We start from the raw sequence: 18,200 nt of genomic DNA, 5'->3' as shown, positions 1-18,200 counted from the left end.
CGTCACACCCATTTGTGGGCCTTTCCCAAACTGTTGCCACAGTACACAATTGTCTACAATGTCTTTGTATGCTGTAGCATTACAGCCTTCTCTGGAGCAAAGGAGCCCAAACCTGTTCCAGGATGACAGTACCCCTGTGCACAAAGCAAGGTCCATAAAGATATGTTTTGATAAGGTTGGTATGGAAGAACTCAAGTGGCCTGCACAGAGCGCTGACTTCAACCCCAAATGTGATGTTTAGTGAGCGCACATGGGTGTGATGTTATTCCTCCCGGTCTCACACTGTCTTTTTTTATTTATTTATTTATCAAACTGCTGCTCATGCAGCATTATAAGATTGCATACCAGACTTTGAGCGGAATATTTTAACCGGATAACACATGGGCTAACAGATGCCCCCAAATTGGTAAGATTTTTCCAACCAACACGAAAAGAGCAGGAAGTTTTCCCTTTCAGACAGCAGGACCAGTCATGCTCTTAGACTCCTGTGTGGAATCCAGTAGATGGCTGATGTATCATATGTATTCCATTACACAGTCCCCTGATGGTGGAGCAAGCGCTTTTTTTTTTTCTTCAGCATTTTTCTTATTATAGATCAAGCATAAAATACATGCAATTTGCTCATATTATCAATATTTTTCTTACCACTACTTGGCTCGCTGTAATACTGGCTGATGTAATTGTTCATGTCATCTTGAGTGATATTTTCTGAAATGAAACAAAAGCAATCAGTGACATGGCATGAAAACACAAGGCAGATTATTATTACTACTAATTTCACATTGGACAACCAAACTGGGACATGAATTTGTATTTACCAGAAACATAAATTACATGTGATCTATATGATTCAGGTTCCAAGTGCTGTAATGACTAGGATACACTAGCGTAACCTTAGAGTGGACCAGGTAGGATTGGAGCTTAGGTGGCGGACTTTGGATAAGTTAGAGAGCTTAAGATCCACTCGGCAGAACGGGAAGGCTGCCACTCTCTAAGTGCCACTCCTTCATCCCCGGGGACACAACCCTACTCACGCGCCTTTGTCATTCATTTTTTACTGTTTAAAATATTTATATGACAGTGGCCCAGGAGGAGAGATGTAGTGGCTTAAAACACCAGCAAGACAATCACTCTGGGATAAATAACACATGAGGAGAAGGAGGAGCACACAGTGCAAAAGCTGTCTGCTTTTATTTTTCACTGAGACCGGGAGAGAAAGAGAAGGATCGAGGGAGGAAGGGATAGAAAGTGTGCGGGAGTGAGAGTGTGAAAGCACTGAGGCGGATTCAGGTGATTTAATGCCCTTGTAGTGTTGTGGTGTGTGCTCTAAGCTTTGACCTCACTGCCTGACAGCTTGAGCCTGATCATGTTATCGCCGCATTTATTTACTTTTCCTATCTCCGTTCGAAATGTGAAGAATTTCTATGGTGGAAATAAGGGGATATCCAAAGCAATAATTTAAACAAGCGAGTCTTAGAGTCTCTTGGATGCATAAAATGGCAATAAATATCCACAGAATGACTATAACATACCCGTGTCCTAATCAATTCTGTACATTCATTATGTCATTGGGAAGCACTGGCACACATCAAAAAGAGGGTCTTTGTCTTCGGAATCTCTCGTCCACTCCCGTTATGACGTGAATAAGACTTGGCCACTAAAACACATAGCCTGAGGCTACTCTAGTTCTCGCTCTTCTTTCTCTGAATGCTCCCCTGAGGTCAGGCGCCACTCCGACAGCCCTTTTTGTCCAGACACTCTTCTGATGAGCAAAAGCCACACGCCAGGGTCCTGCTCCCACAATCCTCTGGGGGCCAGAGTGTAGCTTGCTGGCAGCCCATTGTGGTTTTTTCAGGTGAAAGGAACAGATGTTTATGCCATATCTGAGTACGCTTTTAGGAGAAACATGGCCCAATGCACAGAGCACTGTGGGTATGTGTAGTATGTCAGCTGTAACTATACAGATCCCAATGTGAGCTGACATCATGTGCACAAAACATAGCCAGCATGCAACAATGTTTGTTATGCTCAGTCACATGGAAGTGATCTGTGGCATGTTTTTCATTCAGATTTTAAGCAAATTGCCAGAGAGTTGACAAAATAATACGCAATTCATTGTGTTTCTCCATAAAGTTAGCATTGTTTGAATATTCTGAAAGAGTGTAACAAGACACCGTTTATTTATTTATTTTAAAAAATAATTTCTTCCAAAAAGCCAACTTTTCCACCAAAGCCAAGAATATACACTGTAAAGTCAACATTTGTTTGAAACAGGACATTAACCTACAATCTAGTTAATCTAATCTAGCACCAAACTTAATTCACACAATTCTTGCTCAGTACAATTCAATATTTGCAGATAACATTCGATCATCGTTCCTTTCTTCAACGATCCATATCACACAAGAGGACTAAAGGCCTTTTTTTGACTACAAAAAATACTTTAGGCACCATAATAGCCAAATTGTGATTTTTCCATTGATTGTTGGTCCAGCACTCAAGGTAATGGTTGTATAGATTTGGTACCTGCTCAAAACAGGCTAACTGTCCTTGCGGACAGGGCTGATAGTGCAATTAATTGCTGATTGGTTACATATAATGCATCATGCAATGTGCAAAAACATAGACAAACCCACAATAGCATGGAACAAACACAGAACACTGTTCGTGCCACAGCTGTGTCATTAAAACTGACTCATCTTCAGTAACCTCTTTATTCTGGTCAGGGACTTGATGTTCATGGGAACACTGGCCATGAGGCACACACCCTGAATGGGATCCCAGTCCCACACACACATTCACATTTGTGTGCAATTTAGTGTAACCAATGCACCTTTCAGCATGTTTTTGACTAGTAGGAGGAAACCCACACAGACATGGGGAGGACGTGAAATCCTGCTCAGTGACGACGTGAGCACAGGATCCAACCGGTGGCAACACTGAAATGTTTAATTTCTCAACCTGCACAAAACTTTACAATCAATGTCTTAGAAAAAAATTAAGTCCAACTGCTGGAAGATCCAGAAATGACCCAGTTGTAGCTTCTTAGCAGAGGCAGACAGATTTTCATTTACAATCTCCAGGTATTTCATGAGAGAGGCAAGGTGTCTTAACAAAACTTCCAGGGCCTTTGGAGGAAAAAGAGCCTCAGAACATCAACCATATTGAACAGTGGGGATTAGACCAAACCCATCTCAAATTCATTCTCCAAAAAGCTCTATTTCTGACCAATTAGACACAGTTGTAGTAGTGTCTAGAGAACCCCAGGTAAGAAGAAAGAAAAGACTTTTTTTACAAGTTTGTTGGCAAAGAGGTGACATAATTGTAGTTGTTGACTTCAAAATGGTCCAACATCCATCCATCCATCCATCCATCTTCTACACCACTTACTCCTTTTCAGGGTCACAGGGAAACCTGGAGCCTCTCCCAGGGAGCATCGCAGGCAGAGTACACCCTGGACAGGGTGCCAGTCTTTCGCAGGGCACAATCACGTACACATTCACACACCCATTCATACACTACGGACACTTTGGACACTTTGGACATGCCAATCAACCTACCATGCATGTCTTTGGACTGGGGGAGGAAACCGGAGTACCCGGAGAAAACCCCCACAGCACGGGGAGAACATGCAAACTCCGCACACACAGGGCCATGGTGGGAATCGAACCCCCGACCCTGGAGGTGAGGCGAACGTGCTAACCACTAAGCCACCGTGTGCCCTTAATGGTCCTTTTTAGCTTCTGTATCCATCCTCCTCACTGCTTGTGGGGGCAAAATAAACTTGCATCCTCTTTCAAACAGGTTCATTAAAACTACAGGTATTTTAAACATCTTAATTATTACAGTCGTAGTGCTTTTTTTAATGAAAGTAAATGTCTCATTTCATTTGTGTATTTTGTACTGTTCCCCATGCTGACAAACAACAAGGAATTTCAAGCTCATCCGGTGAAACAGGAAGAGGTGGCAATAATTTTGCAGCTCACTGTAAATATCCATTATATTTCTGGGGTGGTAAATAATATAATGTTTTAGTGAGTATATAATAGTCTTACAACGTTGTAATAATGTTAATTGTTTTCTTTCTAATTTAATCATTCATTAATAATACTTAATAATAATTCCTTACATTTATATAGCTCTTTTCTAGACACTCAACACGCTTTACATTGTATGAGGGGGGAAATCTCCTCAAAACACTATCAGTGTGTGCCGTCGCACCTGGATGATGCGACGGCAGCCATAATGCACCAGAACGCCCACCACACACCAGCTATTAGAGGAGAGGAGAGAGTGATTTAGCCAATTTAGAGATGGAGCTTATTAGGGGGACATGATAGATAAGGGCCAATGGGGAATTTCACCAGGACACTATCTAGCCTATTGGCAGTATTTTAATTGCAGCTAGTATAAGCTGGTTAACCAAATGTACAGTCAGACAAAGACATTTATTCTAATCAAATCTAAAGCATTTCTTTTAATGTTGGACTTTGGACTGGCTTTGGTGACCAGTTTGTCAATAATGAATGAGAAACAGAGCACCAAATTCTATTGGTTCCTGTTTGGATCAGTTGTTTTTTAATTGTGTGCCTGAAACGAGCCCAGACACAAGACTCTAACCTACAGCCCTGCTGGTCTGACTGGACATAAAAAGAGGACTCTGGGGTCATTACCTGTAGGAGCTCCTGGCTCTCTCCTCTTGCCTCTGCCCTCAGTGTCGGAGGCTGCAGGTCTGAGTCCATCCACTTCCTGAAAGCTGCTGCTCTGCTTTCCCCATACGTGGTGGATCTGCATAGCAGCCTCTCGCTCTGCAACTAGATCCAGGTCCTGCTGAGCTAGGTGAGCCCGCAACTGCCTGATCTCAAACTGGCAAGCAGAAACAGAAAGAGACATTTCACATGACGGAAACTATGGTTCTATACAGTGAATGTTGGTGACAATATTAAATGGAAGGTCTAAAAACTGTATTATCAGCAACTCTGCATTACTACAATGAACCCATTGTAGTGTCAGCGAAATACACAAAATCTAGAGGGCATTTCAGCAGGTTTAATGACTTCATATGACTATCAGTGATAGGTTATCCAATCCTGGATAGAAAGAAATCACATCATACCATTGAACTTATGACAATACCATTTTTTTCTCTTATATTGATAGTGAAAGCTTGAGTATCAGATGATATAAAAAGAAACACTAAGTTTTAAAATGATGTACTTAAGCAAATAAATAAAGAAATGTGTGTGTGTGTGTGTATATATATAAAGAAAAGTTAAAATGCATAACTAAGATGTGATTTACACAGAACCACAGCTTTCACACCATATATCACTTACACTGAAAATATAATAAATATTAGAAATTTATGTATATATAAATATATATGAAAAAGAGAGCGAGAGGGAGAATAAAAATGAATAATAAAAACAGTTTCTTTGGTGGAACAAGTCTTTTAATATGTAAATATTTCCACTTGCAAAAAAAATGTTTTCCAATTCCAAACTTTTACATTTGTTACACAATCAGATAAAATTCTTTATTTTTCTGTGATATCTGAGCCACAATTGGATATATGAATGGATATTCATTTTTTGGATATCCAAAAATGGATTTTTTTTAACCAGTAAAAGGGAAAGTGAAACAGTAACATGCTCTGATGCTGAGCTGAAAAACAAGGTGTGTAACTGTCTATGAGTTCCAGTTGACGTGAACATGATATGAGCAGAGCATAAGGAAAGATAATGTACTTTGCATGGCACTGTAGCAACGAAACCCATAACTTAGCTGTGCCACCAAACTAGTCTAGTTAGAAAAGTTTTATATTTTATCGGTCTGGTAGTCCTACAAACTCTGACAACACCCGAGGCAAGTGTCGTGATAAATCCAACTTTTTCTGATCATGTCATACATTGACACGCGCTAAAATTACTGAAAGAAGAGTTTCACTTTGTAGTATATTTTTGTAGGTTTGATAGGTTTCGAGTAATCTGATTACTTTTTATCCGCAGTGATCTAGAGCTGCGGTAGCACTGATACTGCCAACAAAATACTTAAAAATTAGTGCATGTAATTTTATATATATATATATATATAGATATATAGATATATAGATGGATATATAGATATATATTGATAGATATATAGATAGATAGATTGTAGTCATATCGCCCACCCCTAAACATTAGCATTTGGCGATTCCAGTCTTGAATTTCATGTAAAATGTGAAATGTACTTCTTAATATAATAAATATCATAAACTCTGCAAAATGAGTTTGTTGTCATTCATAAACAGATTAAAAGCAGTAATAAGGCATGAAGCTTGTTGTCATGATGCTGCTAAATGTAACTCTACTCTTTACTCTCTCTGTCAGACTATATAACTGTGGGGGAGAGGTATCAAATCATTGAAATATCAACTCGAACTGGAGGACACAATATAGTGTGATACAATAACAAAACAGGTTCATTTGTATTTTCATATACTTGTAATATAAAAAAATTTCTACATATACCTCTATATCCCTTTTTTTTTTATCTGAAACCATTTTTTCATAGGGAACTAGTTGAGGTGCTGATGACATGAAATAAAAATATTAAATGGCAATGGTAAGATGTAATAGTGGTATTTTTTGTTACATTTATGTTGCCATTGGTTTGTGAAGGTTAAAATATGACTTTAACAGCTCAGTGTTGAGTATACAATTGCAATTTCAAATCTTTTTTCAATTTAATTACTTTATGGACTCAGCCGGACTCGGACTCTACTCGGACTCTACTCGGACTCACCCATTAAGGACTCGGACTTGAGTCCAACTTGGCCCCTTTTGGACTTGGACTGAATTGGTTAAGGACTTGGTCTCGACTCAAACTCGATAAAAGTGGACTCGGACACAACATTACAATAATCAGTAATGTAATCAGATTAAAATTTTAAAGTAGTAATTAGTAATCTCTAGTGGATTACTTTTTTGATTAATTTACCCAACACTGCTTAAAAGAAAGGGAGGGCTTAGCTCTGCTAGCCCAGCCAGGCCTGGACCTACTGTATAACTACTATCAGTTCACTGTTTCCTGTCAATGTTAAATTATGCTGTCACAAATGCACACTGTGTATTTCTTTTATTGTAACACTGCTGGAGATCACCCAAGGTGAGCCTTTACGTTCATTTAGCCTATCAAGCACCACTCACCGTACCTAATCAATGCTCTAATGATGTTTACTCCTGACCTGCATGCTGATATTGACAAGCATCAAGTCAGTTCCCTGCAGAGCCTACGTTTGGATGTTGCTCTCATTATTGAATTTGTCTTTTTCTCCCAGCAAAAAGCAACACATTCCTATGATGTATGAGCTCTTTCACTATTGATTGGTTGGATAAGACTTGCTGAAATAGATGGGACTTTAGCTCTTATCTGACTAGAGAGCTCAGCACAATTGCCTCAGTCATGTAACATACAGCCGAGTGCAAAAGATTGCCCTTAGGACAAAACAAAGAAGGCAAAGAAACAGGACATCAAAGTGTTATGTCCGTCTTATGTGTCACAGACGCTCCTTCACCATCACATAAAAGTTTGCATTTCCTTTTCTGAATGTCACATTATTGTTCTTTAATATCTTGCATGTGCATCATTCTCTTTCATAACTATTTTCAACCTCTTTGTGTCTATTAAAAAATAAAAAACTACTTAGAAAGCACCAAGGAGGTTGCAAACGTTTATCAATTACTGCCAGCATGTCAGATTTTCATGTGAAATAAGCGTGTCTTATTAAAACACAACCAATTATGAACTTCAGAGATAGGACTTGGACTTCAGAATTTTTCAGGCTATAGAAATTTTAAGAAGGAATAAAAATGACATAAAAAAACAAACAAATCTTTATGAATATGATATTTCTATTTTAAGAAAACAACAGAAATCTAAAGAAACTACAGCAGTTAAATAACAACAACCCTTAACTTTAAAAAGTAATTTAAAAAAAAAAAAAAAGAACAGTGGTGTGCGTTTAGGTTTTATGTGGCGCTGCTGCCCTCTGTTGGTGGACAGACACACGTGATGTTTAATGACGTGTAGTGCAGTAGTTAATCTCAGTTCTGGGACTACATCTCCACAAATGTTTTTCTTCTTTCGTTTTGCCTGTTCTAACACATCTAACTCAGTTCTTGAAGTAACTACCAGAGATCAAGTATACTACACAATAAAACACAAATATGCACAACACATATGCTAGGACTGTGATTCACATCTTAAATGGTTAAATGAGAGAAAAGAGGTAAAAAAGATGTGTGTCTCACCGCCTGCTCTTGACAGATCTGTGTGAGCCTCTCTAGCTGCTCCTCCCGCACGGCTTTAGCCTTCTCATACTGCTGAAGCTCCATCTCCATCTCCACCTTCACCTGCAGCACGTACGCTACAGCCACAGAGACACAGGAAAAGAACAGAACAGGAAAGGCTATTTGTTAAATGTCACTTCTGATATACATCTCCGATAACAAGTCAATTACAGGCCCTTGTGCTGCGGCTTATACTGTCCACTGAGAAGCAACTTTTAACTGGATACCGTGACACTCTAGACTGCTCTTTTTATCCAGTGAGGAGCATTTACACCCAGCAAACAGGGCACAACACAATAAGACTGTGGCTGTGGACAGACTCATACTGTGTCTGCTCTCTGCCGCATGAACTGAACGGCTCTATTAGAGTTCAGGCCAGACTCATTCCCGCTGCTCCTAAATGTGCCTGTACCAGCTGAGCACCATCATGTAAATCTGCATCTCAATTAGACTGTAATCATTAGAGCCATAATGCTGAGCCTACAGTGACTGTGCATGTCCTGAATGCTACATGCGTCTCCTACAGAACCAACCTGGCTGTGCTTTGTCAGCTGTACTGCAGCATCACAGTAAAGGGTAAAACTGGTATAAATTATGAATGCAAGTATAACACCGAGTTATGCACGCCTTTAGATCTTGTCAGTGTCATCATGATAAATTTTTTTCTACCGATGACATTTACATTACTACACTGCACACAATTTCTATACTTTGGTTCTAACATTGGGTAGATAGACTTGCACCCAGTGTTATTGGGATGGGCTCTGGATGCTCCGTGACCCCTGACCAAGATGAAGTGCTTACTGAATTTATTATATGCATAATATGGGTTCCTCAAGGTTTATTTGTATGGTCAAGAGTTTTAACTTTCAAAATGGGTTATACAGAGAACCTTTAAGGGGCTACCAGTGCAACAACCTGTCCTGAAGGATGTTTTAGGGAGCTGGAGTTATATATTATCTAGATCATATGGTATGCCTTATCCTCTAGTGTCTTTTGTGTTGTAAATGACTGCAACCTTTCAGATATTTAGTAGTTTGTTCTTCTGGAGGAACTCTTAGGTTACCAGATGGTTACCCATTCAGATAGGACTAACTGATAAAATCCTAAAGATAGGCTGGTACCTTTAAGAGTATGTTTTTAAATGATAACATCATTAAAGTATATAAATTAAGGAGCAGTGTTGTACTTTTAATTATACATACATTTACATTTATTCTTTTAGCAGATGCTTTTATCCAAAGCGACTTACAAATGAGGAAATACAAGTAAAGCGATAGATCAAGCGGAGAATAATACAAGTAGTGCTACTATACAAAATTTATAATTGAGTTCTAGATAAACAAATTGCACAAAGTAGAGGCGTAAGAGCCAGAGTACGGTTTTTTTCAAGGATAATGTGGGGTTGGCATTTTAGGGGTTAGTTACATGCTCACGGAAGAGGTGGGTCTTTAGCTGTTTTTTGAAGATAGTGACAGATTCTGTGGTCTGGATTGAGGTTGGAAGTTCATTCCACCACTGAGGAACAGTTAGTGTGAAAGTTCTGGAAAGGGACCTTGAGCCACGCAGAGTAGGCACTACTAAGGGTTGGTTGTTAACCAATCGCAGATTGTGTGAGGGAACGTAAGCCTTCAAGGAGAGTGTTGAGGTAGGAGGGTGCTGTTCCAGACAAGGTCTTGTATGTGAGCATCAAGGCTTTGAATTTGATACGGGTGGCTACAGGAAGCCAGTAGATGGAAATGAAGAGGGGTGTGACATGGGTGACATGCACATTGTTTTTATGCCAGTGAACAAATCTATACTCACAGTGCCTTTTCCCCCCAGAGTGTGTTACTGGTAATGCTGTTCTCATGGTGTGTCACAAAAATGGAAAACAAGATGTACACAGCTGTACTGTTTGTGACATCAGTATGATATCACTCTGTTTTTACAGTTTCAGATTTCTGAATATTATATGGTGTTTTGTTTGAGTATTTCGTATTTCCACCATTCCATTTCACTTAAATGTCAGATGACAGTCCTGTTAATCAGCTGACATGGCGCTGAACTCTCAGCTGCGCTGTCTCCATGTGTATTTTTAACTCTACACCTGTGGCTCATTCAGTATTCACATGTAATATCAGAGGAGAGCCACAAGAGGGCGTTACACTGCAGACCTCACACAAAGCTCAGACTAATGCACTGTAAAGGCAAACAGCGGCTTTGCAACAACTCTTGGTGCAAGATATTTTTGAGGAAATTAAGGTGCAAATGAAAAATATGTATAGTATGTTATTTGAAGATTAAATGAGGATCAGTGGCCATTGTGTGGGTATGTTTTTAGCTCTTTGTGTGGACTAAATGTCCCAATATTATACATATGAGGGTAGTATTAGATGTAAATATTATTAAGCTACAGTCATACACAAACTAAAAGGAAAGAAATACCCCACACATAACCTTATAAATGAGTAATACAAGACTGTGTGTGTATGTGTGTGCATTACCAACTACCTGAAAATGAACAGTGCAAGAGTTGCATGCTCTTGTAAAGAAGGGGGTGAGAATATTAATCTGTTTTTACACGCTTTCTGCTGACTACACACTATCTAACATATCCAATAACTCAAACATGAATCTAAGCAGGCAAAGACACATTTAGATAAATTGGTATTTACACACTGCTGACTGTAACACACACTGATCTCATGGAGCAGGATTTATACGAATGCACAAAAAGCAGGTTTAAACATGTCCTGAATGAAAAACCACTATCCTGTACAAAGGTAAATAAATCAATAGTGAAAATTCTTAGCGCCATACAGAAGACTAATATACTAATATATAAGTCAGGACATGGAAGTAAATTAACCGTCAACAGAAAGTGTGCAGCAAAAAGGCAGACTTTTTTCGAGCCAGATCATTTATAGTTACACTGTGGAATGAGGTTATTTATTCCAAAATGACTAGGTCTGTACACAAAGCAAAATTTTTTGGAATTTGCCAAGAAGTTGGAGTTTGCTTGACTTCCTGTTCCACTGATAGACAGTCTGGACTGAGAACATCGGACTGCTGAGTCGTGGGAGGGGAACAAATGTGACCTGCCAAACTCATCGACCCTGCGAACGCCTGCATTAATAGGAGCTGTGCATAACCGCTATAGACAGGAGAGGTCAGCATGAATTTTAATCAAACACATCCTGGCTGAGCTGCTCGAGAAGGACCTATTGATTGAAGGGCAAATAGAGTTTTAATGAGTAGCTGACACAATAAGCACTTATTTTTGGCAATCATTTCTTTCGATTAGCACTATGGATTTTCCAGGAAAGGATTTTTATCCCAAACATGATACTATCACATGAACATATTTTATGACATCCATTTAAAAATTTCATTTTGGAAGAATTAAAAAAAGAAAGATGCAAAAACTAGAGGCAATAAAATAACAAACAAACAAATAAGCAAGACAAGAGCAGTGCAGGGGTTCTGCTTACCATCAATAATTCTCTTGACCCTCCATATGCGAAGGGTGATGATGAGGCTAATGGCATCCCATGGGCTGCTGGGTCCATTAGCAACGGTGGAGGCAACCATTGGGGCCAAAGAGAGCACGATCACAGCACCATCAAACACCTACAGCCACCACAGAACACACACACACACACACACACACACACACACACACACACACACACACACACACACACACACACAGACACACACACACACACTATAATAATGATTTCATTGATGCTGCTATGTTGTCTCTTACAAGCATAAGAATCAGGAAATAATGCACATACACAGCATTTATTAACCCTAAACATGTAGGTAATTTATAGCTCGTCAGCTTTGTAGGTTCCAAAACCATGTCACAAATAATAATTGAAATATTATTCATGCATCATTAGTAAATGTATTTTAACAATGCACTATCATGTAAATACTGCAACATCTTTGTCATGTACAAATTTTAGTGATTTGTGGCTAAACTACATCTTATGTTAATGTGTTAGATGATTTTAAATGTCAGAGAGGTAAAAAAGCTAGGTAAAAATAGTTGACAGATTAAAGTCTTTTAGCAAAAATAATTATTAGAATATGATGGTGCAGAGATTTGATTATATTGATTAACTCATTGAAAATGAAACTAGATTTGCCAACAAGTTTTTCGATCATGTTTATATGGAAATATATGATTAACTTTTTTTTCTCCCCATTTTGGTCATTTTGCCATTTCCCACCTACTAGCCAGCTCTCCCCATCACACAACAACTACCAACTACCATACATGATCTTATAGACACCAATAATTGGTTAGTGTTGCATTGCTTTGATTGATGAGAGAGTCTAATGCAAGCCCTCCCACCCAGAGAGCACTGCCTATTTTGCTCTCTAGTCTCCGGCCATGGATGGCTGTGTCATCACTGGGATTCTCCTGATGATACATGCATAACATTGTGTCTACCAGCTATGGGATGATAACTGGCTTTTAAAAGACTGTAGGTAGTGGTAAAGAACAAAAACATGTAATTATAAGCATTTAATTAAATAAAGCTGTTAGACATGCTGAAGTATATATATTCTTCCATATGCCGACTTTAAACAATTTGTCATGGAACAGAAAGAGAAGCTGATTGGTGAACAGTATGAAGCCAGTATGAACACGGTACACAGCGGTGCTGCTACAACACAGCTGTGACATTGAGAGCATGACACTGCAGCAGAAAGAGAGAACGTCTACTCTCTCATTACCCCTCTCTCTCTCTCTCTCTCTCTCACTCCTTTCCCTATATTAATGTGTCCCTGAGGAGCTTACCTCAACTTTGTTCTCTATGTAATCCCATATCCCCAGCACCACAATCCTGAAGACAGTCTGAGAGGGAGAGACAGAGAGAAAGAACAAAGGAGGGCAAACAGGGAAAAGTCATAGAGAAACAACAAACAGAAACAGATTCACTAGAAGAAAAGTGTTCCCAATTTTGAGCAGGCAGCACATTCACATGCATCCTATATAGAAGTGTTTAGTATGTATACAATGTAGAGGAGAATTCATAAAGAAAAGAGACAGACACATGCACGCTTCCAGCCCGGTCAGTGCAGAAGAGCTAGATAATGAGCATGTGGAGGAATTTCTAATGGCACAGCATAATACTAAATTAAAAGGATTAGGAGCCACAGCAGAGGTTATTCCGCAGCAGAAATGATTCAAATCACCACTACTTGCATGTGTTGAATGAATCTTATGAATATTAACACCTCAGCAAAACAAAATTCCGACTTAAAATGTGATTTCCTTTCAACTCACTGTAAGCTTCTTTTCATAAATCATCAATCACGTACATTTACAAACAGAGGGAATTCATTTGAAACCATCTGTGGGACTCTAAAAAGCCTCTATTTCAATTGAGCAGTTCAGCAAGCTGTTTCTGCACATGCACACACATGCGCACACACCTCAGTGAAGAAAATGGAGAGAATGACCAGGCTGATCCAGTGAATAATGCCAGCAAACTGGGACGCGTTGGTAACTGAGGATATAAAACACAGACAACAGAATGCACTTAATCAGAATATCACAGAATACCATCAAGAAGTTGTAACTGCTCAAATACAACTCAACTACGCACAAATACGTGCAGAATACAGGTTTAACAATACCAAGAGTTCTTATCAGTAACTGTTATTATCACCAATTCAATACATCACATAAGGACGCAGTAATTAATGAATGAGGTACACATGAACACTGTTTCCTCATACTAATGACCTTAAATGAACACTTAAGGGGAGAAGGAAGTTTCCCACACATAGCTGCCTCCTATTCAGATGACATGAAAGGCTTTGGTTTCCATTAAGACAGCCGTCTGAATTGAAAGCATGTCAGGTATTTATGCTATTCAGATACGCCCGTCCACTCCCACAGGGCCAGCCAAGCTCACTCTCAGCACTTCACCCCTGCCTGCTTGTCTATTTATCAGCCAAATTATGGATAATCACTGGGCTGCATTCAGCTGTCTCCCTTCTGTTTTACCTTTTCTTCATGCACCACCTACTTGCCCATCTGTCTTTGTTTATCTCATTCACTGATCTATCCATCAGTCCATTCAACTCCCTCCATCCATTAATCCAGGCAGCTGTGCTGATGTCCCTCCATCTATTCCTCTGCTAATCTCTAGCTCTGCATTTGTCTTACACTCACTTGCTCCTCCTCAATCTGTCTAGCAGGACTTTTTAAAAGGCCAGACAGGATGCGGAGCTAGAGGCTGACGTATGGCTGCTGTCATCTTTGCTATAGCCGTGTGCTGTGCTCTAGGCTATGCGCTGGTGATTGGCCCACTTGTAATGAAGAAGAGCGTGTATCTAGTGTCAGATCATGTAGATTAGTTTGGCTCACTATGACATGGAGGAATAATGGCACATGGGAAATTTTCCACTTGGGCTGCATTTTCCAAGGCTGAGACTCAGTCATCAATGACAGGAAAGCTCATGATTTATGGGAGATACAGGAATTGTGGTATTGATGTCAATGGCTTACACAGAACGAGTTTCAACTACAATGCTTTCCAAAAATATTGGGGCAGAAAAGTAAAAAATTTTGCCACTGCTGTGCATTTAAGGAACTGTGATTAAGGTTGATTAAGGCATGGCTGCTAATTATTATATAAACTGTCTTTTTATGTTTGACAAATATCCCATATTTTTGGCTTTCTTTATCTATATGTATGTGTTTAAATATTTTTGTAGCATCCAAATTGCTTGCAATTGCCTTCTCAAGCATTCACATAAATCAATATTTGTAAAGGCAAATTGAAAAAGTATGGTGCTGTCAGTTTCAAAATATATCAACCTTATGGTATGCAAAAACTGGCTCAACAAATTTGGCCCAAAATACCCAGAAATAAAAGAATATCAATTAGAGACACTGAAATTTTGGCCACTGGAAACATTTTGCTACATACAGTGGTACAGTAAAATGGGGCCTATGTATTATTTGATTTTTGTTGAGTAATGTATTATTGAGAGGACTGACTTTTCAATAATGAAGTGATATTTCATTACCTTGTAGTTATTTAATTTAATAGATACTTTTCAATTTTCAAAAACACAATTAAAAAAATAACAAACATTTTTATTGTTAAAGTGCTTTTTTCCAGGACATTTCAGCACATCACTAGTGTGCAAAATAATTTATTATGCAAAATAAATAACATGTCCCACAAACATAAAAAGATACAAATAGATAATTACAGTTTTACAATATGATAATATTTATTTATTTATTTATTTATTTATTTATTTATTTATTCATTCCAGTGCACAAAAAGCTAATTAAGAATCAGGGGAAAGACTACGCACTGTCCAAAATCAACCAACCAACCAACCAATCAATCAATTAATTATTATTATTACTATTATTATTATTATCATTATTATTATTATTCCAATAAAAGGTTTTATATTTTTGTTTGTTTTGGGCCGAGAATTTTTATTTCAGTACATCATGACTGTGATCAACTTCTTAAGTATGTGGTAAAAATAACATCTTAACATTGTCCAAATCTCAATGGACAATACATTTCTATCTGAGAAAAACGTATTCAATAACTAGTCAGAATATGCATATGTCAGAATAAAAGATGCCCACCCCAGAGAATCTTTTTGCTTAGACCAACACCTCGGTAGTGTTATATGTACAGAGATTTCTAAGACTATCTATACACTTTGGAGCTGCAGCGCTGTTCTTCTGTATGTCTGTCTGGATGATCTGGTACTCACACTGTAGAAGCCGGGTGTCGATGAGCAGCTCCAGAGTCAGCAGCACCACCACCAGAACAACACACGCCACCAGCAAACAGTTAAAACCTGCACTCAGCAAACACACCTGCCAAAGAGCTGCCCTCCTCCCACAACATGGCTTTAGCCAGTTAGACCTGAGAGACAGAAAAGAACGAGAGATAGAGAGTAATACAACTCATCATATCACCTTTAATCTATGCAGATTATTACATTGTAATCTTTCAGAATCTTATTTTAATTTACATGCAAATGATGGACATCCTTCTGTGCATGTAAAACTACACATCCATACATACAGTCAAGTGCAAAAATGTGCAATCCCTTAGGACAAAAATGAAACCAACCAAAAATGTAATTTACAGCAAATTACAAGATATTTAGTGTGTGAAGGTTCACCGATGTGTCTCCAGAATTACAAGTAACATGGTAATAATGGAAAAGACTCATTCTGGCCCTTCTCCCACCTCTTTCATGTCCTCTTATTGACATGTTTTTGATTGTTGCCACTAAGGGGGATACAAACTTTTGCACCTAACTGCATACATAACATACAAATATATAAAGACACACATAAAAAGTATATTCCTGTTTTGTTCCATAACAGCGTACATTTTATCACTCATAAAAAAAGAAACTTGCAATCACTGTAAAATTTCTTACAGCACATGTGCAATTTCTTCTGTAATAAATGAGAAAAAGCAAACCCTCTTCTGGACTGGCTCTAATTGGTTCTTTCCTCATTTATCTGTAGTACTCATACATTGTCACATTTTTTTTGTGGGACCTTGTGCTAAACGGAGTTCTGTATGATTAATCGCTTATGCAGTCGTTGTCTCTCTGCCTCCGACCCTCCTTCCCTCCTGCCTATAAAGACTGGCTAATTGAATTGCCCTGTTGATGGCCTTTTTCATTCCTATGCTCTCTATATTCCTGTCACTCTCCTGTTTCCTCATCTTCTCTCTCTCTCTCTTTCTCTCTTTTTCCCCCTCTCCCCTCTTCGCACCGTCTGCTGCTGTATTGCTGCCATCACCAATCTCTGTTTTGGCAAATTTTACAGAAACACGGGGATATTCATTATCAGGAACATATGTTATTATCAACATTTCCTGATCACACAAACAATCTACAGATTCTATTTACTGCAATTTGGCCAGACCAAAATAAATAAATAAATAAATAAATAAACAACGCATCCAGGAGCTTTCTGGGATCCATCCAATTTTGATGTCTCTCTTTCGATTAAACACTGACTGTGTCTAATATAACATTTCATATGGAGAACAACCATTTGCGTAGTATGTTCCAGTGTGAGCTCCAAGCTTGTACCATACAAGCTGTCCCTTTCCATGGGAGCGGATCCTGATCTTGGCAGGATCAGACTGGCCCATTCGTGGAGCCTGTCTAACCTCATCCTGTGTCCCTGTCCGCACACACACATACACATGCACACACACACCATCTGGAAGCCACAGACTCCAACCCTCAAAAGAAGCCAAAAAAGATGATTGCTTAACAGCATGACTTTGCCTACATTTGATTAGCCAGACAATGCTTACATGCTTCAGTCTTTGCCCTTGCACTGTGCAAGCGAGAAGGACAGAGGAGACACACGAGTGGACTGGATGGCTCAGAGACGATGCCTGATTATAGCACCTTAGCACTTTGCAGTGCTTTGCTCTCCCCAAAGTGCACACTCTAAATCCCTGGACAGTCTGCAGGTTGTTCTCTGATCAGCTGATTCTGCACTGATTCAGTACTTTTTAAAGTACAGCTGGGGATCCACATTATTGCTCCACGTTGCCTGATCTGAGTAGCAGTTTTGCTTAACAAGGATAAGAATAATAGCTGATCACCAAGCCTGTCCTAAATCTAATGCTTCCAATCTCCTCCTTGTCCCTCCAGTCTGGCTGTGACCGAGAAAGTGAGTTGGGATTTCTGGCAAAATAAAGGATAATAGAAGAGTAAATGTCAGTGTTGAGCAGCAGATCATGCAGGAGAGCTGATTTAGCCAGAGTCCATAGTATCTCAGGAGGATCCTAATAGCATGACAGCACAAAGTGGACTGATGAAACTTCAAATAATGTCAAA

At 39.0% G+C, this 18,200-nt stretch overlaps 1 protein-coding gene across 3 annotated transcripts in view; it reads right to left on the bottom strand.

Annotated features, from left to right (window-relative positions):
• Positions 1 to 18,200, bottom strand: part of tmem266 (transmembrane protein 266) — a 55,663-nt gene that overhangs the window by 2,625 nt on the left and 34,838 nt on the right. For 2 of the 3 annotated variants that reach the window (XM_017485822.3, XM_047159846.2), the window contains 7 exons: positions 16,092 to 16,246; positions 13,770 to 13,843; positions 13,132 to 13,188; positions 11,807 to 11,945; positions 8,295 to 8,410; positions 4,674 to 4,866; positions 646 to 708 (listed from right to left, as the gene is read on the bottom strand). In XM_017485822.3, the coding sequence (XP_017341311.1) occupies positions 646 to 708; positions 4,674 to 4,866; positions 8,295 to 8,410; positions 11,807 to 11,945; positions 13,132 to 13,188; positions 13,770 to 13,843; positions 16,092 to 16,246 (797 nt within the window). The remainder of the gene's footprint in view (positions 1 to 645; positions 709 to 4,673; positions 4,867 to 8,294; positions 8,411 to 11,806; positions 11,946 to 13,131; positions 13,189 to 13,769; positions 13,844 to 16,091; positions 16,247 to 18,200) is intronic. The other variant, XM_047159845.2, reaches the window with a different exon arrangement.

This window comes from Ictalurus punctatus, chromosome 14 (genome assembly GCF_001660625.3).
Source record: "Ictalurus punctatus breed USDA103 chromosome 14, Coco_2.0, whole genome shotgun sequence".
Lineage (NCBI taxonomy): Eukaryota > Metazoa > Chordata > Actinopteri > Siluriformes > Ictaluridae > Ictalurus > Ictalurus punctatus.
This window is presented reverse-complemented; position numbering and strand designations above follow the sequence as displayed.